This window comes from Condylura cristata, unplaced genomic scaffold (assembly GCF_000260355.1).
Source record: "Condylura cristata isolate star-nosed mole 26May11 unplaced genomic scaffold, ConCri1.0 scaffold00015, whole genome shotgun sequence".
Lineage (NCBI taxonomy): Eukaryota > Metazoa > Chordata > Mammalia > Eulipotyphla > Talpidae > Condylura > Condylura cristata.
The window spans coordinates 40,914,142-40,941,587 of record NW_004567116.1 but is presented as its reverse complement, the minus strand read 5'-3'; the positions used below and the strand labels follow the sequence as shown (position 1 = coordinate 40,941,587).

The following is a 27,446-nucleotide window of genomic DNA, read 5'->3' as shown; positions in this document are numbered from 1 at the left end:
GGTTATATAAATGACAAAATTAAAATAATGCACATTATTTTAATGTGTACAGTGAAATGGATACAGTGAAAAATACCAGATTGATTTTCCAACCTGAGACAACCAAAAATGGACAAAATATATGAAACGTTAGTATATAAGGAAACTTCTAGGAGAGCTGAATATGTTCAATATATAGTGATGATTTCACAATAATAAATCTAGCAATTTTATCAAACTTCATGCTCTAAGTGTAGTTTATTATATGTTAAATTTGCTTTATATAACTTGAAAAAAATAATGTGCAAATATTCATCCAATCATTCAATAAATGCATAGAATCCCTACTGTTTGTCAAGCATTGTTGGTACAAGCTAACACAAAGGTCAACAAAGCTTTAAAAAACTAAATCTAGGGAGATAATAAGAACAAAAACAAGGAAAAAATATAAAACATATTCAAAGAGTTAAAGGAGCTTAGAACAAGCAAAAAAAAAATCAGGGAGTATTTCAAGAAAGAAATAATATTTAACCTAGACTTCTAGAAGGCTGAGGTTTTATAGAAGAAACTAAAATTACAGAGAAAAAGCCTGTGTTTGAAGTACAGTGGGAGTGGGGGATTAAATTCTAATTCCATGAAACCACTGTGGGTTTCCTCACAAAACTTGCCTCCCCAGAGTTATTTTCCAAGACAGGAGAATCACAATGCTGGTATTCAAAGCCAGACTGTATAGACTGCTAGAGGAATTATGCCCTGTACCAGAAGACCAGCCCATAAAATTCTATTTCTTAGTCTGCCCAGCCTAACTCAATTTTCTAATCTAATCTCTATAATTCCACTGTCCATATACTTCCATTGTCCTTTGTGTTCATCACCATCAAGATTTACTCATCTCCTATTTTCAATGCCTTTACAGTTCAAATTAAGTGAGTCAAGATAGTTGCCAGTTAAAATAAAAGAAATAACTCTCATCAATAAACAGAAACCATTTAATGTTCATGGTGTCCATAATCAAGTCTAAACTTACCCAACATGTAAAGAACCAGGAAGAAGAAGGAAATTCTCAAAAGTATCAACTGAGATCGACCCCAAGATGATCTAGGAGTTAAAAAATCAGGCAAGAGCTTGAAAGAAACTATTATAACCATTCTCAATGAATTAAAATAAACTATGCTATCAATAATGAAAACAGGAACCCTGGTGAAAACAGAAAGGACAAAGAAATGTAAATTTTAGAACTGAAAGATAAATTTGAAATAAGCTATTCACTGCACTGGTTACTGGAGAGAAGAGGAAAAATGTAAGTGAACTTGTATATCAACCAATCAAAATTATCCAACCTGCATTTCCATTAAGAGAAATATTTTTTTTATAAAATGAACAGAATAGAAATGAATAGAAATTAGTTATGTCTTAGATGACATCAAATAGCCCAACATACCTGTAACTAGAACCAAATGATAAAAGAAAGAAAACGAGGCAGAAAAATATATTTAAATAGTGACCAAACTTTTCTAAAACATGATTTAAGACAGATATTTATAGATAAAAGATGTTCAATTCGCTGAAGGAAAATTATACCAGAGGAAAATTCAGATCTCAGACAGGAATGAAAGTTATGAGAAATAGTAAACCAGCTAAATAGAAGACAAATATTTTGCCTTTTAAAAAATTTGTAATGGATAAAAGATTTGAAAAGACACTTAATAAAAAATATGCAATGACCAAGCAGCACATGGAAAAATGTGTCCAACATCTTTAGAATCAGATAAATGCTGATTAAAACCACAATGACACATCAGAATAGATAAATTTTATTTATTTATTTATTTTTAAAGATTTATTTATTTATGCATACAGGCCAGAGGTGGTGATGGGGGGAGGTGAGAGGATTCATCAGGGACAAGTGGGGAGCAGAACAGGCTCAGCATTGTACTTGGAATGCTAATTGTACTTAGCATTTTAGCATTCCAAGTACAATGCTGAGCAGAGCAGTTGGGGGAGGAGGAAGGATAGTCAGCAGAGGTCTGCCACACCATGTGGGTCACCTCCCTGGCCAGGGGTTGAACTCGTGCTGCAGTGGGTGCCATAGCTTCATAGTGCTGTGCTTTCACCCGCTTTAACCACCAGGGAGGGCCCCAAGGATGAATAAAATTTAAAAGAATGATAATACCAAGTGTTTCTGAGGAGGTAGAACAAAACTTTCACAAGAAGAATAAAAAATTTTATATAACTTTGGGAAAAAGTTGCAGTCCTTTATAAAACTGAACATAAATCAACCCAATGACCTGATAATTCCACTCCTAGGATTTTAACCAAGAAAAGACTCTTATAAGGATGTCCAGTCTTATATAAAACTTGCATAAGTATTTTCACAGAAATTTTATTCATAACAGTAAAAAACTGGAAATAGCTCAGGTGTCCATAAAAAAGAATAGACACTCTATGGTATTATTGGCACAGTAGGATGCTAGTCAGCAATAAAAAGGAACAAACAACTAATATAACAACAGGGATAAATCTCATCACACAGCATGAATCTTAAGTGAGTTAATACATATAAACTTTTTTTTCACTTTTAACTTCTAATATGGTATATGCCATATTAGAGCCAGATCAGAACTATCAATAATTTTTAAATATGTAAAGGACTCATGAGAAGAAAAAGCTTATGACCTTTGGTTGAGTAAAAGTTGAATATGGACATGTCCTACAATCTAACAATTAACACTTCTAAGTATATGTAGAAACTCTTACATTCCTTCACACCAGCGATCAACAATATGCTTAGCATAAAAGCCTGAAAACAAACACCCAGTGACTGAAGAATGAATGAATACATTCATAAAGTGAAATTTTAAAAAACAGTAAAAATAAGTGACCATCAACATAAACAATTCTAGGAAAGATGGATGAGATATAGTATGTATCTATATAGAGAATATAAACATAGTATAATTACCTTTACATAAACTATAAAACAAACCTAAACAGCACATGATACATAAATGGTAGAGCTAGAAAATTATAAATACTAAATTAAGGATAATGATTATATCTGGGAGTGGGGAGGAAGATGGTATTGGGGAACGACACAAAGGCAGATAAAAGTTTAATGATGACTGCTCTCAACCAAATAAAAACTTTCCTTCATCAAGTTCATAATTCTCTCAATTTTCATGCTTTAGGTTGAACATTCCCAAAGTAGTAAAAGAACAAAGACTGACAAGACAAAAATTAAATTAATTCCAGTGATCAATAACATCAGACAATAAAGCCACTTCACACCTCCTTTAACAAAAAAAGGGGGGGAGGAGACAGGGAACACTTGCTAACCCCAAGGTCAAACAGTCTAGAAACTATTTTCATTTTCAGAAAATACTGTCCTATCTAGAATTTCCCCTTATCATTTGTTTCCAAGAACAAGTGTAAAAAAAAGTTTTAGAGCAATATCAAAATGTTAACATGCATAATTCTGGAGTTCCATTTGGTTTCTATCTCTATACAGTCTTTCCACTTCTTGTTAAAATCAGTTTGTTCCATTGTAAGAAAATAAATTTTAAAAAATGTTTAAAAAAAATCAGTTTGTTCTGAAAAGTGAAAGAACTTTAAGAGCAAGAGTCCACATCTATAATAACTAAAGCTTTTTCCAGTTCTGCAACTATTTCAACTGTAATCAACAAAAAGCAGTAGTTCTTTCACCCTTTTGAGACTCATGAGTACATTGTTGTAATAAATAAAATGATGCTTTAAAAAACTGAAATATTCAGTTGAAGGGTCTGCAAAAGTACTAAACTATAATTTGTAAAGTCTCATCATCAGCATAAAAAGTGCGCTGTAAATTGGTATACAAAACAGAAAATGAAAATTGCTGAAATTCAACTTCAGGCACTGCTTCAGTTATCTACCACTGAATAACAAACCACTCAAAACTTCAGAAAAAATCATTACTACCCATAGGAACAGCATGAAATCTGAAATGTGCAGGAGCATAAATGTTTATGTAAATATTCTGTTTTGACAGGAGCACATATCTAAAGGAAAGCAGGGAGAACAAAGAGAAGGAGCAAGAAAAACTAAAGAGTTTTAGAATAAGTTAGATACCATAATGAGCTACAATTACATGTCCACCAGAATTGTGAAAATTAAAAAGACTGAAACCAAATGTTGGAACAGATGTGGCTCAAGTGCTATCAATTACAAATAGTACAGCCATTTTGGGAAAGGTCTGGCAGCTTCTAGTAAGATTAAACATATACTATCTTATGACCCAGTTATTCTAACACTAAATATTCTAACACTTACCTATGAGAAGTGAAAATACATATCCACAAAAAGACTTGTAGAATGTTAACAGAAGTTTTATTTATTATTGCCAAAATCTGTAAATAGGCAGGTATCCATCAACAGGAAAACAGATTACTGATATATTCACACAATGGAATATTACTCAGCAACAAAAAAAGGAACTACCAATTCATGTAATACATGCAGCAAAATGACTGAATCTCAAAAACACTACACTTATGGAAGAAACATTATGCTGAATAGTAAATACAATATGATTCCACTTATATGTCATTCCAGAACAGTAAATAGTGGGGGGAAGGGGAAGATCAGAGCATTAGTTATCCCAGGGGAGAAGGGTAAGGTCAATGTGGAGATTAGCAAGGGACAAGCATAACCCTTTCTGCTTGATGACAAAGTTCCATATCCCGGTAAAGGTTTGGGTAATACAGACATATGTAAATCTCAAAATTCAGCAAATAAAAACAAGATTTGTGTATTGTATTGAATGTAAATTTTACATCAAAAGAAAAAACAAATTGAATTTCAGTAAATGGTATGCATGCTGAAGTAGTTAAGGAAAAGTGTAAAGATGACTGCAATTTACTTAGAAATGTAAAATGAGTTGATAGAAAGAGAAAAGAATTGACAAATGGGTAGATACATGATAAAAGAAGTAGCAATAATGGCAGAATATAAGTGGTAGGTCAACAGATACTGCAAAATTCTTCTAACTTTGCTAATATACATGAAAATACTCATTTAAAAAAGGCCTTTTCGGGCCCTCCCTGGTGGTGTAGCAGGTTAAAGCACAGCACTAAGAAGCAAAAGTCACTTCAGCATGAGTTTGATCCCTGCCCCAGAGGTGACCCATATGGCGAGGCAGACCTCTCCTGACCCGCCCGCTGCTCCCCTCAGCAGTACATTTTGTTGATCTGCCTGTTCTGCTCCCCACTCTCTCTCTGGTGAATCTTCTCACCACCCTGCATCTCTGGTCTGTACCCCAGTTCTGTATAGATAAATATAAATCTTTAAAAATAAATAAATAAAAATAAACAAATAATTGGTCTTTATCATTTAGGCAACAGAAAGTCTTCAAGAGGAGATAGAAGTAAAATCAAATTCTGTAAGGAGGAAATCAATTAAGGTTTTAAAAATGTATCCACAAGAGAATGTAGTTACTAATGACAAGGGAACATCACATGCAAAAGCAGTCAAGCTAAATTCGTGTGGCACACTAGACTCTTCAGCTAACTTTCCCACAAAAAAAAAATCTAACATTTCTGGCATCTTAACACAATATACTTAAACAGATGAAAGAAAGAACAGATGGTCCAGTAAGGTGAAGAGTCAAATAAGAGACCTCCCCAAATAAAGGTATGACCTGCCCATCTTTAGGCCCCAAAACTCAGAGTTTGCTCTGAGGCCTTACACTAATTAGGTGAGGTCCATCCACATTATTGAGAGCAATTTTCCTTAAAAACTGACTGTGTATGTTATCAAGATCAACAAAATACTATCATAGCAACACCTAGATTAGTATTTAACTGAATAACTATACACTGCAGCCTAAACAAGTTCACTCACAGAAATTGCCATCATAGACAGGAGTCCACAACTATAAAAAAAAAAGCTTAATTTTTAAATTTAGTTGATTAGAGATTCCAATTCAATAAATATATATTGAGCACCAAATAGGTACCATACAATTCACTGTATTATATACTTTTATATGTATCATGTTATTTAATTCTTTTAATCCTACCAAATATCATTATTCTCATTACATAGGAAACAAAATTATACAAACATAAAGTGATTTGCCCAAAGTCACAAAGTTCAATGAAACAATATTCAGAGAGAATCTTGATTCTGATTCTAAGTAATATACCAAATATTTGCCCCACAGTTAAATAGGCAGGATTTCCTGTCACTATAAAGTGCTTTATTCAGGACATTATCATTTTGCTGAGTCTTAAAATGTTCTTCATATATACCTTTATTACTTTTTTTTTTTTTAAAGATTTGTTTGTTTGTGCATACAGAACTGGAGTACAGGCCAAAGGCTCAGGGGCGGTGAGAGGCTTCAGCAGATACAGAGTGGGGAACAGAACAGGCAGATCAAGGAAGTACACTGCTGAGGGGAGCAGCGGGCGGGTCAGGAGAGGTCTGCCCACCATGTGGTCACCTCCAGGACAGGCGGGAATCGAACTCATGAGGAAGCGTCTTTAGATTCTCAGTGCTGTGCTTTAATCCGCTGCACCACCAGGGAGGGCCCCTTTATTACTTTTAAAATGCCCTTCTGCATTAACTAAGATTCTCTAGGTGAGACTTTTTACTGCTGACTGGGAAAGGAAAAAGGGTAGAACTCAACATTGAAGAAATAACAAAATTTTAATCTGAAATAATAATGCACTCAACAAGACTCTTTTAAATGTTTACTATTCTATGTATTCCAGTTCAGTGACATTCCCCAAACTACCTCTTAAGGTATTTGTTGTTTAAGAACAACAACTTACTTACCCACATACCATCTTCTGTCTCATTAAACAACAACCAAAAAAAAAAAAAAAAAATCAGTCATTTCTTCCAACTTGTGCTTCAAATGATAATTCTTCCTAGTTAATATCTTGGACAACCTGGTTAAGTGCTAAAATTAATCTTTAATTTGTAATCAGTCTTCATTACTTACTAAGCAGCAGCCTCATAAATCTCATGTTTACTGCATCTTTTGATGCATCATTTTCCTTTGTGCTTTATTTACTCTCATGTCTTGTTCATTATGGCCCCTAAGTATACAAAATCCTAGATGTATAGTAGGTTGTACCATCTAGATTTGTATAGATACACTATGACATTTTATACAATGACAAATTCACTAACAATACATTTCTCAGAATGTATTCCATTATTAGGTGATACGTGACTCAATATATAGACAATGCACTATTATTCAGCCTTAAAAATGAAGTAAATTCTAACACATGCTACCACAAGGGTAAACCACAAAGACATTATGCTAAATGAAGTAAGACAGCCACAAAAATACAGGTATGATTCCACTTGTATGTGATCACTAGAGTAGTCAAATTCACAGATTCTGAACGTAGAAGATAGTTATTCAGAGAAGGGGGAAGAAGGGCAAGAGGAATTGTTTCATAGATACAGTTTCACTTTGCAAGATGTAAAGAGTTCTAGAGACTGGCTGCTCAATAAATGGGAATGTACTTAATACTAATGAGCAATATATTTAAAAATTGTTAAGGAGGTAAGTTTTATGTGCATTTTTCCACAATTAGAAATAATAAAGAGAACTGGCTGGCTTAAGCTACAAGTTGGAGAGAGAACTGCTGTACTATCAATAACCCACTGGAAACAGACTGTCTTCCTTTAATGACAGGGATGTCACCTCTGCCAGCTTAACCCTGAAACCAAAAGAAGCCTAAAGCATACTCACTTATTCCAGGCTGCTATTCAGAGAAGATGATAAGATGGTGTCTGAAGAAAGGAAAAGGAAAGAAAAGCAGCAATGAACTACAAGCAGCAAGTTGCCTGTACTAGTTTATGTGTATGGCAGAGATAGCTGGTTAGAACAACCCTTGTTTTGGGCTGCCATGAAAAGGAAAAGGGGACCTTTTTACTCCATTCAAGAAAATCCCATAGCAAAGTTTTTAAAGACAGAAAACTACCTACCCTACTTTCCTTCTCTCTAATTCTTATGAAAGGGTGAGAGAAAAGACAGCAGACCTGTGAGAAGAGACAATACCTACCTAGTTTGAATTCTTAGCTCAAGAACCAAAGGGAGATGGCTAGATTGTCCTACCAGAAGTCACCATCCATCCTTTCTATCTATGAAAGTCTACTAGGTCATTCCCAGAGACTGAGGCTGTCCCTTATAATCCTTAATAATATGGCAATCCTTAAAGATTCTTCTTTCAAATAATTTTTAGGAACACATTCCCCTTGTGAGTAGAAAATGTCTATTTGAGCTTACCTATTAATTACCTTCCTGGCCTGTTAGTCACCTTCAACAGAGATGGTCTTCATATAGTTTGGGATTCTGAGTCAATTACAAAATTGATACTTGGGGAATATATACTGGATAAGTAAAACATTTGGGATAATTTTTAATTGGGTAACTCCCCAAGGTCATAATTAAAGCACAGAATTCCCTTCCTTTTTCCTTTAGGTGTTATTTCTTCCAAGAAACCAAAAGCACCTGAAATTCCACTCCCTACAGGCAGTATGCCTTTGTAGTAAGAATTATCAGACATGTATCTGAACACCATTTTCTGCTGCTTAAAAGCTGCCTGACACCCAGCAGGTTACTGTGTGTTCCTTATCTATAAAATAGAGACTATCACCTACATATCAGGAATGTTGTAAGGACTAGAGATACAATGAAGTCTTGACTTTGCAGAGTTCATTCCAGATACCACAGTATAATTATGTACTATCTATCCCACAACAACACAGATTTCAATCACAACTGTACATTAACTATAAGTAACTGAATATTGTATACTCTTCAATACTAGACCTTTAGTTCCATAAATCATTATGTAAATAATAAAGCAACATCAGGTTGCTACACCTGAGAAGAAGACCAATGATACTGTCCAAAAATTACCAATGAAGTAAAGGGAAAAAAACTTAAGATTCTCATAAAATGAAAAATAAAATAAAATCAATTTATTTAATGAAAAATAAATAAATAATAGAAGCACATCACAATGACTAACCAAGTCACTTTCAGAGTTGTTGATGGATTTGACAAAATAAATGGTAAAGAACAGTAATTAGGCTATTTGTAGACTTCTCATCAGCAACAGTAAAAGCCAGGTGATAATGGAATAATATCTCCCAAGAGCAGAGAGAAAAAGAACTGCCTGAATTTCTAATGATGGATAAAACACCAGGGCGAAGTCTCTAGGTTATCAGCGACTACACATTTGTTATTCAGGTCATATACAGATGGGCAAAGCATGTGGGTGAGTTGCTCCTCTCCTAGTGGTAAACATAAGTGTTTTTTTAAATGAAAATGAGCTTAAGGTGGGAACAGACAAGCCGTGACAAAATGTACCAAAACAAAACCAGAAAGTGACAATATTGACAGTGAAATTTGACTCAAATGTAAATGGAGTATACAAGAAATAGATCGACATGGGAATATTGATCCTGTGACCTTTGGAGAGGCTCTAGCTACATGGGCAGAAGAACTCGGCAAAGGCAAACTTATCAACATAAATGGAGAAAGTGGCTGTGAGAAGAGGATGAAGATGGACCAGAAGTGATGTCAGCAAAAAATTTCACATTAAAGAAATCCCTGATATTTCACAGACAAAGAATAAAATGTTGAAAGCTGACCCAAACTTAGGAGTATGACAATTTACCAAGGCACAGAAAAAAAATATTCATTCCATATCAGAAGTTATATGACAAGAAGGTAATCACTGTTCAAACTACTTATCTCTATAAGTTAGAAAGAAAAAAAAGAATCAGATGGTTTCACTTATAGGACGAATCTAGGAAAACTAAATAAGGGATCAGGGGAAAAAATAGTAACAATTAAAAAAAAAACAACAAAACTAAACAAAAAATCAGACGGTGAATGGCTGAATTGGTGGTGGGGATTCTATGGGGACTACCCTCGATATAAAATATATACAGATAAAGAAATTAAATATAAAAAAACTAAACTACTTATTTCTAGTAAAATGTTAATCTAATACACACAAACTCTTCACTTGTGACTAATATAATTTCATTAATATAATGCAATTAATATAAAACATGTAATTAATATAAAATTGGGATATTTTATGTTCCTTTTTTTATAAACAACCTTCAATGGATATTGTTCAATGGATATGTGAGTTTTACATTCCACATTGCAAGTTGAAAACTAAATTTCCACTGGAACAAACCAGTCAAACATATTTTACAAAAGAAGACTTTTAGTTCTCAATGTTTAAATTACAGAGTACTAAATAAAAATTAATTTTATTAATTTCTCATTTCTCTATACTTATAACTAACTGTAGGAGGTTTATAACTTTTGACAAAATGTTTAAAGGTCACAGAAAAATTTTATCATTTCCATTGATTAAGTCATTTTGCTAGCTTGAACAAGCAGTCATTTGTATTGTTTTACACTTTCATGCAGAGTGCACACTGCCTGTAGTAATAACTTCTGGCACATCAAGGAGCTTATTATCTTATAACTAAAGGGAAGCTCTCTATTCTTTCCCCTACTCCTTACAATGCTCAAGGAAAGAAAGATTTGAACTGATCTTGAATGATCTAAAAAGATGGCTTTTCAGGTTTGTCAGTGAGAAAACCACTGCCATATCTGAAACTGCAGTTCCCCAAACTCATATTACATAAAATATATATACCCCAATGCTAAAAGATAAATTTCTTGAATTATTCAATTTGTTCTTTGTGATAGTATATTATTTCATGCTTGTCCTCATCCCTTTCATAAAGGAATAAAACACTGAATGTGCAAGGGAAGTAATATGCAATAGTATAGAGTCAACCTCAATTTGCATAAACTTCTATGTCACTTTTACAACCTTTGATAAGTTACTTCTTGGCATTTCAACTTCTTAGTCTATGAAATGAGAATAGTATCCTCTCTTGGGAAATATGGTAAAGATCAAGAGATAAGATCTAGTGCTTAGCAAAGTGTGGTAGATAGTAAGCACTTAGCTGTAGCCATTACCAACTTTATCATTAACCTTAATATTTCTATCATTAGTGTAAATACTATAATAATGGTAATGTTATAATGAATTTTGTGTAATTATATTATGTTGTAATGAATAATGGTTATTCTATTTTTTAAATGTTATATATGTTTTACATCATTCTTCATTTTCATACATTGCATGCTTTATCCACGCATATCTGGTCCACGAGGACCTGGATAATAGTTGCCTGTTGATTTTGATTTTTACTTTGTTATAATTTCTGTACCCTCAACCAGGCACCAGTCCCTGTATTTGGGCCCCTACAATCCTCCTATAAGTGAGACCATCCAGTATTTTTCTTTTTCTTTCTGGCTTATATCACTGAGCATGATCCTTTCCAATTCCAACCATGTTGCTGCAAATGGCATGAGTTTATCCTTTTGATGGCTGAGTAATATTCCATTGTGTGTGTGTTTGTGTGTGTGTGTAAAACGCCTTTTTGATCCAGTATGTGTATATACACACACATACACACACACACGTGTCTGTGTGTGTATGTATGTATGTATGTATGTATGTATGTATACAATGCCTTCTTGATCCAGTCATCTATTTTTGGGCAACTGGGTATTATTAATTGTGCTGCAGTAAAAATAGGACAGGTGCTCTTTTGAATTAATGTTTTTTGTCTTTTGGGTAAATGCCCAGGAGTGGAATTGCTAGATCAAATGGGAGGTCCATTTTGAGCAATTTGTAACCTCTACACAGCTTTCCATAGAGGTTGGAGTTTGCATTCCCACCAGCAATGTAGGAGGGTTCCTTTTTCACCAGAATTTGTTGTTGTTAGTTTTTAAAATATATGTTGCACTTACTTTAAACACATCTGTTAATCAGTACAAAAGCTCAAATTCTCTTACTCCAAGATATGATAGATACCAGAGCTTGCTGGGTAAGAAAACTTGACCTCAACGTCCTCCAGATCATTTTCTACCAAGATGCAAGCCCAAAAGGGCTGCCAACTATCACTCATCTTGCAATCTCTACCCTATGTCAAAACCTTCCTGCAATCTGCTCAGTTTCCTCTTCTCAGGACATTAAAAACTAAAGTCATTTCCTATTTCTCAGTGCTATCTGCCAGAACCATAGTATCCTGTTCTCTCACAGCTCACATGATTTAACTGTCAGTTTTCTCTCTTGATTCTAATCCTTAATTCTAAACTAAGAATCATTAATAACTGTATCTATCCACATAGCCGCAAAGGAGCTAGAGGTTGACTACAGCAACCCCTTTTCTCTATTAAACAATTCCCTCTAAAACACTCATGTAAGTTAGTTGGGCAATGACAGTTTTATCAGTGGTCCTCTACCTCACAGGTCAAACCATTATTTATACCTTTAGTTAGAAAGTTTACTTACGTTAGAGCAAAATTTTCCCCTATGATAAATATCCACCAATAGATTTCAGCTCTATGTTTTAGAAAAATACAAAATTTTTAACTGTTCTATATGATATGTCCACCCAATATCTGAAGACTCTTGACTTTCTTTTTTCCATTTTATATATTTCCAATTCAGAAAGTACAATTTTTAAGTCCCCTCCCTCTTGGGCTTCCTCTGAATCAAGCGTGGGCTTGCCAACTTGATCTAACAACTCTAAGGTAAAGGGTTTCCTTTGCCAACCTCTGGGTTGCCAAGTCATTACAAATGATTCCTTTGCCTATATTTTTTCATTATTATGTAAAAATTACTAATTTAAACTGGTAGTTCAGGCAAAATGGCTGTAATTTTAAGTGACAGTTAAAAGGGAATGATACGGTAGCCGTCCCTGGTGGCGCAGCGGGTTAAAGCACTGCACTAAGAAGCTGAAACCACTTCCGCATGAGTTCGATTCCCACCCCCGGAGGTGACCACATGGCGTGGCAGACCTCTCCTGACCCGCCCGCTGCTCCCCTCAGCAGTGTACTCCATCGATCTGCCTGTTCTGCTCCCCACTCTGTCTCTGGTGAGGTCTTTTGTCACCCCTGAGTCTCTGGTCTGTACCCTAGTTCTGTATGCACAAATAAATAAATCTTAAAAAAAAAAAAAAAGGGAATGATACCACAATTCTGAAAACTGTAAAAACAGTTCCATTTTCTTTCTTAGAAAAAGAAACTTGGCCAATTAAAAAGACAGAATCAAGTAGAATCAGCTGGCATAAAACTCTTGCCTCTTTCCTCCAAAACCAAACACATGCCTGGGAGAGAAGGACCAAACAATGGGAGGGTTTGCTGAAGTTTTTGCTTTCTTTACCTCTGGAGAAAGAGAACCCAATTAGAAGAAAGCACTAATAACTGGCCAAAAAATACTCTCTGTACCTTGCCAAAGCAGGTATCTGAGGAAGGAGCAAACATCATGCTCTCAAAACACAACAGAAAAAGAAGCAAGAGAATTTTCCTGTGCTCTCTTAAGCATGGCAGGGATGATCATCTGAGGTAGCACAGAAAGTGGGGGCAAGAGCCCTCCTGGGCACTGCTGCCTGTCGCGGAGGGCAGCAGGAGGAGGATTCTGCCCCAAGCCCCCACAAGGTCCAATCAGCGTAAGCTGTGTCCTCGAGTGACCCCTGATTCTGGTCATCGAACAGGAGGAAGGGTGAGCCCTCGTGCTCGCGGGAGTCAGGCGCCAACAGGCAAGTGCAGCCTGGGTGTTCCGAGCGCCGTCGACGGCGCCCCTGGAGATCTCAGGTATGCGAAGATCTCCGGGTGGGGTGGCTTTGGGGGCTGGGGGGCTGCCACTGGGAATGCCGGTCCCTGGAGGTGACCGAGAGGTCTAACAGGAGCAGAGGGAGAGGAAGGGAAAGACCTTTCACTCCAAGGGGGAAAGGAAGCCAGGACCGGCTCCCGACGCCAGCAGCCTCTGGCGAAGGCGGCGGCAGCAACAGCGGGAGCAGGTGTCCCGGGGCCTCATTCAAATGGACAGCCTCTGCTTCCGCAAGCGCCAGCCTGCCCCACTCCGCCCCGCCAGGGAGGAATTCCCAGTCGTAGCCCTGCCCCTCTGCCTGCCCTCAGGTCCAGCAGGGGCTCCCCGCTTCTCCTCCGCGCCCTTCCGAACAGCCCCCCTCAAGCCGTCCAGACCGCGGCACTCCTCTCCGCTCACACAGGCTGCCCCAGTCCGCTCCCCGCATCGTCCGCAACCCCCACCCCGGTCCGGTCCCGCACCTCGGCCAGGGCTCCCCACTCCACCTCGCCGGTCAGGCCCGGTGGCACCCCGGGCGGCCAGGTCTGCCCTCTCCCTTCCTCACAAGGCGTCTGCCCTCAGACCGTCGCCTCTCTCCCTTCCCGCCTCAGGCCGGGGGCCACAGAGGCACTCACAGAACTCGGCGATGTACGGGGTCACCACGTAGTTCTCCTCGCACCAGTCCAGCGTGGAGGTCGTGGGGCCCCAGTAGCCCTCGCGGTCCACCGCCGGAGCCATCGCGCGCGTTGCAGCGTCCGCCGCCGCCCAAGCGCTCCGCAGGCTGCGCTCCGCGGGCTCCCAGGCCGGCTCCGGCCCAGCGATCGTCCCTTCGCCGCGCGCCCCGCCCGCTCGCCTCCCCCTGGGGGCGGAGCCAGAGGCGTCACTAACCCAGCCGGGCAGGGAAGCCCCGCCCACCGCGGCGCGAGGCCGAGGACCCGGCGGGCACTGCACCCACGCTGCGGGCGCCGAGGTTGCCCTGCCCCGCCTTTCACAGGAAGGGGTGTGGCGGCGACCTGGGCGCCCGCCCGCTTAGACTTGCCAGTGCTGGCTCCGGCTGTCCGGGGGGCTATTTTCTGTCGGGATGTGTCTGGGCCTCTATTTGGATGTGGTTTGATTTCATTGGGGCGGGGGTGTGATGAAGCTCTAGAGCAAGCCCTTACTTGATAAAACCTGCTCAGAGATCCACTACGGTGTCTTTCTTTGGCCAGAGGCCTCAAAACAGAACATTCGCAGCTTCCAGGACTCCCAGAAAACATACAGTGAGTTTCTAATAAAGGCTCAGAACGTTGAGAACAAAGGGAACGGGCAACAACCCAGAATCCAGGGGTAAAGTGAGCTTTGAGATCCTAAAAAAATAATGCAGCAGGAGCACTCATGCAGAGTTTCCCTGCTTACGTTTGACTTCCAAATACAGGGGTTTCTACATCCTATCTGTAATTGTGCCCTATTCTCCAGGCAACCAACAGCCGCTTGTTTCCAGCCTCAAAACTAATACTTCACAGAGCTGTTAAAGGGGCCTTTTAAAAAACACAAATGCAACTGCCCCTTGGGTTCAGCGACACAAATTCTACCCTAGCTCGAAATGTGCTGGATCTCTTTGCTCCTGAAGTTCAGCAGAGACTGCCTTTCTCTGTCTCCATTGACCCAACTTCCATCAGCCTTTTAAACTCCAGCTTCCTAAAGCTCTTCCTGACTCTTCCCAAGAGTTTCTTTACCATTTATTCACCTTTAACTTGACCATGTCCTCATCAGAACTCCTACTTCCCTTTCTTTCTGGTCTTGACATCTAAGACTGTGCCTGATCTGCAGTTTGAAATGAAGAATATAGATTAAGGACGAGATAATTGTTATTTTCTAAATAGATCAGATAAGGCTTAATCAGATAAGATAAAGAGATAACAAGGAGACATAAGAAGCTCACAACCTGTTTACCAAATTACCTAGCATATGACAGATGTAGAATCATTAATTACAGAATGCAAAATCTAGGAATAGAGATTGTGTGTTTATGGCAATAATAGAATATCTAAGAACTCTTGTTTGAACAGCAAACACTGAGCTTCTGCTATGAACCAGGCACTAGTTGACTGGGTATGGGAATACACAAAGTTTTATATATATGAAAAATCTAAGGAAGGTGGTCTCCAGAGAACAAAATAAAAGCCATTGAGATGTAGGGAAACATATTTCTGATTATTTTTAATCTCATTCTCTAAAATGTGTTTTGCTTGTATGAATAGCCATAACTATATAATTTATTAATGAATATATCAAAGGTATGTTTATAGACTTCAATATATAAAAATACAAACTCAAAAGCGATTTGTTGAGGTATGCAATTAAAACCATACAGACCAAACAATGCACATATTTTTCTGGGAGAATACAAAAGGTAGCATTTCATGGGAGCCCCTTAGTAGAAAGAACTCCTGACCCAGCCAAGTGGCTCAGGGCAGAAGCTGAAGAATTAGCTGAATCATTACATTGTTCATCAACAGTGAAAAAAAAAAATCTGCCATGACCCAAACAAAATTTACCAAGTGTACCAAGAGAAAAGGTACATCACTCAGAAAATGCAAAATGAAATTTACAGTTCCTTCAGCAATGTCTTATCTTCCTTGCTTTCTTCTAAAAACCTTTCCCTCTTGAGTATAAACTCAGTACATAGAAATGTAAGTGACCTATAGTAGTCAATTATCTTGAGAGAGAAGAACAAAGTTGGAGGATTCATACTTCCTGATTTCAACAGTTAATACAAAAGTTACAGTAATCAAAATGGGATAGTATTGACATAAGGATAGCAATATAGAGCAATAAAATAGAATTGAGATGCACAACTATTATATTATGATTAGTTGGTTTTCAACAGAGACAGGATCCCCACACAATTCAATGCAGAAAAGAATAGCCTTTTCCACAAATGTTGCTGGGACAACTGGACATTCACAGGTAAAAGAGTGAAATTAAACAGAATTTAACAGAAAATGATATGTAAATTTAAATGGAAGAGATACAACTCTTAGTAGTTTACATAATACTAAATATTTGTAAAGTTGGGATGGGAGATGCATTCTAATATAAAATAGCAAAATCATGAGGGACAAAGCAAAAGATAGATAAGTGGGATTTTATCAAAATGTGAAAGTTTGTTACTGCAAGTGACAGGACACCAACAAGAATGTGAAAAGATAACCTACAACACTGTATATCTGATAAGAAATTTGTGTTCAGAAATATAAAGAACTCATACAAATCAGTAAAACAGCAAATACAATTAAAAAATGGGTAAAATGTCTGAACAGGTATTTTCCCAAGGAAGATACACAAATGACCAATAAACACATGAAAAGATGTGAAGGCTGTCATCAAAGAAATACAAATCAAATCACAATGAGATTTGATTATAACCACCCACAGTGGGGTGGTTATAATTGAAAAGACAAACAATAACAAGTGTTAACAAAGATGTTGAGAATTGGAACCCTTGTACATTGCTGGTATATAAAATGACTGAGCTGCTTTGGGAAACAGTTTGACAGCAGTTCCACTTGCAGGTATATACCAAGAGAATTGAAAACATTTCCACAAAAACTTGTACAGCTTGTTCATAGAAGCCTTATTGATAATAGCCAAGAAACAAACCAATTTTTAGCAATTGATGAATAAATTAATAAAGTGGGTAAATCCATGCAATGGAATATTATTTGGTGATAAAAAAGAATGAAATAGTGATATGTGATATAACATGGATGAATCTTATAAATACTTTGATACATCAAAGAAACAAAACACAAAAGGGTACCTACTGTATAATTTGAATAAAACATTTGTATAAAACATTCAGAATAGGTGAATTTACAGTGACAGCAAATTCATCACTGTACAAATCAATAAACAATTTGCCATTTGATTTGCACGAGTGTTGATTGAGAGAGGGGGGTGGAATGGGAATGATTGCTAATAGGTTCATGGTTTCTGATATGTTCTAAAATTATATTGTGGGGATGTGTGTAGAATTGTGAGCAAGCAAAAATAAAACAAAACATTAAATTGTAAACTTAACTGAACACTAAATGTTCTAAATAGCTAAACGATATGGTATGTGAAATCTTAATAATAAAGCTGTGTTTAAAAACAAAGCATTACTTTCTTATTTTATAAACTACCAAAAGCAGTATTAGAAAATAAACTATTCATAATCCCACCAACTAGCAGTAACCAATGTCAACATTTAAGCATATCTTCTAGCATTTTATCTGCAGATTTTTTTTAATATAATAGTTTATTTTTACATCATTTTGCACATTTTTTCCCCATCTCAATTGTAATCCCCATGGGTTTCCCATCACCAAGTCACCCATGTGCCATCACCATAGTCCTGTGCACTTCCCTCCCCCACCTCCTGTTTGATCCCATTCCCCACTCCACCCCCACAAAATGTCTCTGGTATATGAGTGTTCATTATTCTTATTATTTTCTCACCTGGCCCTGCTATGAGCGAAACCATCTCGTATTTTTCTTTCTCTTTCTGGCTTATCTCACTAAGCATGATCTTTTCCAGCTCCATTCAAGTTGCTGCAAAAGACATGTGTTTCTTTTTTTTTTGCTGAGTAATATTCCATTGTATCTATGTACCACATCTTTTTAATCCAGTCATCTACTTTTGGGCACTTGGGCTGCTTCCATGTTTTTCCAATTGTAAATAAAGCAGCAATAAACATGGGGGTGCAGGTATCTTTTTCAATCAGTGTTTTTGTGTCTTTTGTGTAGATACCTAGGAGTGTGATTGCTGGGTAGTATGGAAGCTCCATGTTTAGCAGTTTGAGGAACCTCCAAACATTTTTCTATAGTAGTTGTACTAGTTTGCATTCCCACCAGCTTATCTGCAATTTTTTTACATGTGGAGTTAATATTGACTTTAAATTTCATATTTTATAAGCTATTCTCATGCTATAAAAAATCCTTCTAAGTATGCTAATAATTATCTTCAGTTTTATAGATACAGCACAATCTAATTATTAGATAACAATTTACTATTCCCTTATCCCTGGGTATTTAGTTTATTTCTAATGTTTATATTTTATCTTTTAACTAACAAATGAGGAGTCAAATTTTGACAAATTTAACCAGATTTCTGCTGAAAACCCTTTTTCTTAGTTCCCAAACAACACAAATAAATCCAAGATGTAATTCATTTTTTCTACATGTTGCATTATTTCACAACTGCAAAGAAGAATTTGAAGCCACAAAAATTAAATAGAAATTAAGTGATCTTATATCTACATGCAATCTTAGCCTCTCTTACAGCCTGTCAACATAATATCTATGGGGAGATGTTAGTGTCACTTAAAAGCAACAGATGATAACCTAGAGACATAGCTCCAGCCTCTCAAAGAAGAGTCTCAGACCACCATGTTATGTAGGAACACCCTCCCCCATTCTATAGACCCTACATTTTCCTCCACCATAACCTCGCTCACATTTTATGATCCTCTATTTAGGAATCCATTTTCCAGATCCTGTCTCATTTTACCTGTGTATCTTCAGTTCCTCACTTGGTCCTAATACAGAATTGGTACTCAAGAAATAGTTATAGTATAAAAATAATGATAATAATTAAAAAAAATAGATCACATGTATTAAACATTCACTATAGGGCCATGTTCCCCTACAGGGCCATGAGGTAGATACTGTTCTTTTTGCTATTTCATAGTCAGGGGTATTAAAGTACAAAGAGGTTAAGTTATTGCCCATGTACATATAACTATTTAGTATCAAAACCAGGATTTGAATATGTAGCAACCTGACTTCAGAGCACAGATACTTAACAACTACATTAAGAGAAATTGCTAATAAATTTATAAAATATTGATATATGAAGCCTGAGAATTTTACAAGGATATAGAAAGCATCCATGAGGGCAAGCCCCATTATTATAGGAACCATGTAATACCACTGTGTCCCCAATATGCAGTTTGGTACAGCTTAAATCCTTAATGAACATGTAGTTAATGAATTATACCAAAAAAGCAATGATTAAGCCCTCTTTGGTGGCACAACAGTTAAAGTGCAGCACTATAGCCATTGCAGCACGGATTGAATCCCAGACCAAGGGGGTGACCCACATGATATGGCAGATCTCTCCTGTCCCACCTACTGCTCCCCTCAGAAGTGCATTTTAATTATTCTGCCTGTTCTGATCCTCTCTCTGTCTCTGGTGAATCCTCCTACCCACTGCATCTCTGGACTGTACCTCAGTTCTTGATTGCATAAAAATAAATAAAATCTCTAAAAAAGCAAGGCTTATATGTATTTTTTTAAAAGCAAGGATTAGAAAAGATACAAGACTTTTTATCCACTTTGAGTTGGTTTTTGTGTATGGTATGAAATAGTCTAACTTCTTTCCTTTGCACATGCCTGTCTAACTTTCTTGGTACCTTTTATTAAAGAGATTTTGCTTATTTAAGTGTATATTATTTGACCATATACATATATCTACATTGACCATATAAGTATAGTTTTATTTCTGGGTTTTCAATTTTATCCATTGATCTATGTGTCTGTTTTTGTTCCAGTGCCATGTTGTTTTTATTAGTATAGCTTTGTAATATAATTTGAAACCTGGGAATGTAATACCTCCTTTTTCCCTCTTTCAGTCAATAGCTTTGGCTATTTGGGATTTTTGTGATTTAATTTGAATTTCAACAGTGTAATGTAAAGGACTGTGGGTTCTTTGGTGGCAGGTGATGGGGAGACATACATCTAAGGAGTGATAAACCTATCCCAAATCATATGCAGTGTCATAAACCTACACCACCACCTCAGTAAAAAAATAAAAAATAAATAGATGCCTTGTATGTTTGACTTTAAAATCATAATGTCAGGAGAAACTTTTCTTCTTCCATGATAACAGCAAAATATATTTATCTTCAGTTATGAATATTGAGAGCTGTTTATGTGCCAAGATAGAACAGCCTTCTTTATTTTAAAAAAAAATTAAAAGCATAAGCTCTGGAACATGGCAAATATGAACTTATATCTTAAACCCATCTCTGAATAAGCTGTGATTTTGGTCCAAATAGCTTCTCTAAGCCCCATTGTTTCCCTTTATAAAACAGAGAAGCAAAAATACCTATTTTGTTAGGAGTAAATGAAAAAAACATTTGCAAAATGTAGTATTTGGGAAATGGAATAATAGCAACACATTTCATGGTATTGTGGAGTTATTTTACTTTGTAGGGAGATGAAAGTCTCCTGGTAAAACACAGAGAATTAAACTGTTCTGTGCCCAGGGAAGTGGTAGGGGAATATACGGGTTTCATTTTCCCATGAGACCTGTTTTCTCAACTAAGACGAAACTTGGATTATAACGAATGAAAAATGAATTATGTACTTCTTGAGATAGCTTTAATTCCTGGCCCCTGTTCTCCCAGCTTCACTCCTCAACCCCCTCTGTTATCTCAGCTGTTATCTCTGTTACCATCTGCTGCCAGGTCTTCTGCACAGTTCTCAAGGATAGGACAAAAGAGGCAAGATTCAAGGATCAAAATGAAAGTAACAATTATATTATAACAGCTAACACATATAACATCTACTCTGATCTTGACATTGTACTAAGTATTCTTCAATATTACCCTTTAAAGTCTTTCTAACACCCCAGTGAATATGGGCTACCAATTGCCCTCACTTATTGATAATGGAGCTGACACAGTGAGATGAACTATTTCACTCAAGGGCACCAGGCTAATAAGAAATTGAGCAGAGACTGGAATCTGGGCAATCTGGTGCCAGAAGCCCTGTCTTAACTACTGTGCAGAGCTGGCCCCGCCACTCAGAAGAATGGGCTGTGCAGGACAGAGAGGCCCGAGGGCCAAGTGAGGTTTGATTTCTTGCTGCACCTGGAATATAAGGGAGGAGGCTTGAGAAGCCTTCAGGGACAATGGGTTTTAAAGGACCTAAACAATTTTGCTGAAGATATCCACATGGGTAATTTGCAGAGAGGACAAGTGGATGGAACTGGGAAAGACTAATGATAGGGAGGCTGTAGAAGAGACTGGCAATGGCTTGGTTAACAGTATAGTGGTTGATGGAGAAGAAGGGACAGATTTACAGATGCTTAGGGGAAGAATCAATGGGATTTGGGGGGGCAAGGGGATTCCAGTCATTTCTAGCTGCTGAAAGACCAGGAAGGCCCTCTGGCTGCAGTGTGTGAATGCAGGCTGTCAATCAGAGCAGGAGGCGGAGAGAACATTATTGGGGAGGAAACAGCCTGCCAGGGCTTGAAAGGGCAAGAATGTGGATAGAATGAGACATTCAGAGTGTACAGAGATGGGGGAGGGGTCGACAATGATCAGGAATGGAGAATGGAAAGACTGTGGTATTATGGGCTGTGGTAGGTGTTTGGGCTTTATCAGACAGAACTGTTCAGGAAAGGGAATAACATGTTTCCATGGTTAGGAAAGATAGATTTTTAGTTTGAGGCTTTTTTTTTTTTTTGTGGGGGAAAAAGGAGGTAAAAAGGGGGATCAAGAACATTAATCTTATGAGTCTTCTAGTCAAACTTCACAAAAGGTAGGACACTCAATTTAAACTGCAACACAGCTCTTGGACCGTGCTTGCACTGGCCTTCTTGAAAGGAACTGCAGGCACATTTGCTTTGTGAAAAATGGAGGAAAGCTAAGATTTGCCAGGTCAATTCCTGAGCCCAAAAGACACCACATCCTACAAAGTAAGTCACCACCTATGATATATGATCAGTCCTGGGTTAAATACCTGGGAAATGTTCCAAAATAAATTTCATGGAGGTAGGTCCTACTTGCATATCCCTAAATTGATAGCTTTGTTTATATTGGTTTATAGGAACATTAACAATAAAAAAAAAGTAACTCAATAACACCTTCGCTATGAATAGAAATTCTGTTCAACATTGCCTGGAAATGGAGATTTCTCTATCCTTTAAATCATTAGAATCACATTTGTACACACTTAGGTGCCTGATTTTCTTGTAACCAACCAAATACTGGAAGTTACCATTTAGATGCTGACCCAGATCTCTATCTTTAACCCAGATCTATCTGCTGGGCTTCAGTCCTTGAATCAATTTAGGATCATGTTTTGCTGCAGGTGACAGAAAATCAATCCCAGGGACTTAACTAAATCATGGTTTATTTTTCTCAGAGAGGAGAGAGGAGACAGCCTGGGTCATACGACAGTCCCACAATGCCAGGATGTCTCTGACTAGCTGCTCTGCCTCACTGAGTATAGGGTCTTTATCCTCATTGTCACAAGATGGCTGCATATTGCTCAAGCATCACAGCTCTGTCTAAGTAGGAAGAAGAAGTAAGGGAAAGGATATACACTGGTTGGAACTGTTCCTTGTTATCTGGAAAACAACTGCTTCTCCAGAACTTCCACAAGGTGAACTCTACTTACTGATTGATCAGAACTTGTTCTTATGACAAACCATAGGAAGTCTGGTAAGAATCTAAAAGGATGGTATTTTAGCTGGATATATCATCGTCCCCAGCAAAACTGGCTTCTACGAGGAAAAAAGTGAGAAAGGATACTAAGTGAGAAACTAGTAGAATATTCCATAGATCTGCATTTTCCAGCTATCTTCTGGACAGCTCTACTTGAGTATTTTTTTTTAAAGATTTATTTATTTATTCATACAGAACTGGGGTACAGGCCAGAGATGCGGAGGTGAGAGGATTCACCAGAGACAGAGCGGGGAGCAGAACAGGCAGATCTATGAAGTACACTGCTGAGGGGAGCAGCGGGCGGGTCAGGAGAGTTCTGCCTCGCCATGTGGTCACCTCCTGGTCACCTCCGGGGCAGGTGGGGATCGAACTCAAGCAGAAGTGGCTTAAGCTTCTTAGTGCTGCGCTTTAACCCGCTGCGCCACCAGGAAGGGCCTCTACTTGAGTATTTAATGAAGACCTCAAATTCAGTATGTCTTCATCTCACCATTTCCTTTCCACACTGATTTCGCTTCCAGTGGTTTCACTACAGTGAAATTCACAACCACTGACCTATTTTGCTAAAGAAAGAAGCTGTGGTGCCTCCCTCTTCTTCATCCAGCCAAATCTAACCAGCCTATAGATTCTTAGATCTGTCTATACCCCTTCTTCTCTCACCACCACTCTCCCCTGGACTGGGGGGTGGGGAAGTAAATATACCTGTGTCCTGTCTCACAGAAGAAACTCTTGCTGGATACCAATCCCACAATCTATTCTTTATGTTGTGGCTGCCAGAGGGCTTTTTTCTTATATTCAAGACGATCAATGCCCTTCTCGTAACAAAGTTCAGTGATTTTCCACTACCTGGAGGCTCAAATTCAAACTTCCTGACAGTAGGAAGGAAGCTCTTTGTGACCTCACCCCCGCCCACCTCTCAGGCAAAGTTACTACATTTCTCACTTTAGATGCCCTAAAATCTTTCTAAACACTCTGCCCTAAAAGAGCTATTTCTCTCATTGCTGGGTTTTTGTGAACACTTCCCTTCAGCTCAATTTGTTCTTTCCTCCTGTCCTCTTGGCTAGCATTGTTTCTTCGTTCAGGTTTCAGCTCAGAACAGGTTTCCTTCAGAAACTTTCCCCAGACTGCCATTGGAACATTTAACATGCCTTCCTCCTCAACAGAATCAATGTTTTCAAATTTAGGAGAATTTCAGAATCATAACTTGTTATATTGCTCCAGAAGCCTGTAGAATCAGAATCTCTGGGATGCATGAATCTGCAGCCTGGGCTATGTTGAGGCTGACGGTCCAGGAACCAGATATCGATGAACACCGAATTAGACTCCAAGTAGACTTGGGACAAGGACATTGTCCAGGCCACAATGTGTGTCCATAATGCCTACCCCAGGGCCAGGTACAAAGTGGGGCATCTGTCTAACTCCAAGCACTTTCTCTTTTCTCTATGTTGTTTCATCCACATTAAGTACTGATTAGTATTTACAGGGTAGTACATACTTTTTACCAGATACACAAGTAAATAAATAAATTCATGATTCTCCTTCAGTGATTCTCTATTATCTGCAAGATTAAATCCAAACTCTCTGACATACCTGTGATTCAAATCTAGCAGATGCTCTTATTATCTCTGTGACTTTGAGCACAGAGTTTAACTTTGTATGACTTGGCTCCCTCATCTGAAAATTCAAGCGAATGCTTGTACCAATCTCAAAAGGTTGCTATGAAGAGTGAGATAATAAGCTTAAAGCACTTAAGACAACACCTGACACACAGCAAGAAATCAATACAAATTGACTATATATTACTGCTGCTGCTGCTACCACCACTATTTATTGTTGCCTATTAAATTCCAATCATGCATTAGAGTACACATGTCTATCTGTATTATTTCATTTCATTCTCCCAGTCTTCTAGCAATTCAAGCACTATCACCACTATTTTACAGATAAGAAAACTAAGGCACAGAAAGGCAAAGTGATTTATACAAGGTAAAAGTGAGAATAGATAAAATGGAAGAGAAAAATTTGAGCTTTAAAATTAAACAAAGTTTGGCAACTATATAGAGCATCATGAACTTTCATACATTGTTGGTGGATATGTCGACTGACATGCATTTCCTTTTGGAAAACAGAGGCTGACCATGGTGAAGATGTGTGCACTCGCTTTAGCAAATACCTTCTTCAGAATGTCTCCTAAAATATTCTCACATCTATATATTAAGAGGCAGTTTCAAGAATGCTCATTACATGATCACTTTTTTGAACAGAAGCATGTTTATGTGAGCATTATAATCACAGAATGAAATACTGTAGTGTATAGCAGTTATACTGAATGAATTACAAAAACAGAATATTGATGGGGTGGGAAGGGAGTTGCAAAATAACTAAAGCAGGATATACTGTAAAACCTGCAAAACAAGCCATCAATTCTGTGGATTAAAAAAAAGTGTAAATAACAGGGTGGACCCCAGAGAAGGGGAAAGTTTCAGGTTCCCTACCCCACCCTAAGGAGGGATAGAGCTGAGCCGGAATGAGAAGCTGGAGAGTGGGGAGATTGAAGAGGAGCAAAGACATGGAACAGAGAGACAGGTGAAGAAGCTATACTTACTTCTCTAGTCCTTGGACTTGTACCAGGGACTTGGGGAACATGGAAGGAGACACTGGAAACAGACGTGGGGTGAGAGACCCATGGGGAGGTTAACAGAGGCAGCCCTTTCTCTATGGCTGCCCCTTCTCTCTGGAGCCCCACCAGAAGCTGCCTTAGACTTGTGTCCAGCTTTTGGGCCTCAGTGGTTCCACTTGGTTTCAACCATGGCTGGCTGGGTAAATTTACCTAGCAGGAGATGAGTAACTTTGGGTGCTTGATTTGAAAACTATATTCTTCTTCTTCTCTTTATTGCACACTAATTGTTTTAAAGTTATTTTCTATTAAAGGTCTTATGCACTAGAGTATGTTTTGTCTTGATGTGGAAAAAGCTGAAACTATTTAGCGCAGGAAGTTTTAGGGAATCTCAGGTGCCCTTCACCTTGCCCTGTTAACAGTACTAAAAACATATTGACTTGATAGATTGGTAGGTTCCAAATACAAGATGGTAGCCACCATCTTGGGATTTCCGAGTGTTATAAGAGCTGTTCAGCAGTATGTTAAATGCTTTAATTTTTAGTGCCAAAAGAGTTGAAACAGACGTAAGAAGAGAGATATGACTAAGAGATGTGACTAAGCTGGAAAATGAGTACATAGAGATAATATTATTTTATTTTTGTGAATGTTTTATTTTGTATTTTTAAGGTTTTTTTTTTTTTAAGAACACTTAGAAGAGGGGCTTTGAGGTACAGCACCTCCTAAATCTCTCTTAACCCATTCCAACGCCATTCCTCATGGGTGTCTACTACTCAAGCCTCACAGCTGACTCCTTTTACAGAAGCCGGTTTGTTTCATCATTAGTGGGAAAACCAGTACCTGTGGGCGCCCCAGTAGTCTGAAGTCTAACAAAGAGCCGGCATTTGCCTGATACCCCACCTCCCACGCCTGCTGCTTAGTCCTGCTGGTGCCGCTGAACTCCGCCAAGTGTGGGTGTAGTGCCAAGGTGCCCCTTCAGGAACTGGATTCAGCTGGAAGCTCAGCCCACTTTGACACCCTTTGCTCCGCCCAGTGCTAGCTCACAGTGGGGCAGAGGGGACCCAGGTCCGCACCCCTCCCCCCACCCCCCAGCGACCTGCAGTCCGCAGCCCAGCATGCCCTGCGGGACTCCCCGCTTTCCAGATATAAACGGTCAGACAAAGCTGAGGCAGGATGCTCAGGATCTTGGAAATTGATTTCAGCATTCCTTCAGTGTTTGGAGCTTATAAAACTCCTGAACTTCATCGGTACCATTCGTGGATATAAAAAGATGTCATAACATTACATGACAAAAAAAAAAAAAAAAAGCGGGTTACAGTACAGTGTGTGTAACATAGTCCCTACTTTAATTGTGAATTAAAAAAAAAAAAAAGAACAACCCAGAAATGACTATGTAAAATGGAACTAGAAATGATTTTTCTAAACGTTCTACTATGTCTTCATTGTTTTTTAAGACTGGGGTAGGGGGGAAGGAAAATTGCCCTTAATCCACGTTCTTGATTGAGACCAACCTGCCATAAAAATGTTAAGGCTACAGATAACTGATGAAACTCAAAAATGGGCAGAAGAGCTACAAAGACACTTCTCCAAAGAGGAAATGCAGATGCCCAACAAGCTTATGAAAAAATGTCCAACACACTCCTAATAAGGGAGATGCAAATTAAAACCACAATGAGATAC

The 27,446-nt window shown here is 38.1% G+C and overlaps 1 protein-coding gene across 1 annotated transcript in view; it reads right to left on the bottom strand.

Moving 5' to 3' along the window:
- Positions 1-14,477, bottom strand: part of ACER3 (alkaline ceramidase 3) — a 73,174-nt gene extending 58,697 nt beyond the window's left edge. Inside the window, exon 1 of the mRNA XM_004683227.2 lies at positions 14,309-14,477. Within this exon, the coding sequence (XP_004683284.1) occupies positions 14,309-14,411 (103 nt within the window). The 5' untranslated portion in view covers positions 14,412-14,477. The remainder of the gene's footprint in view (positions 1-14,308) is intronic.
- Positions 14,478-27,446: the final 12,969 nt, after the last annotated feature.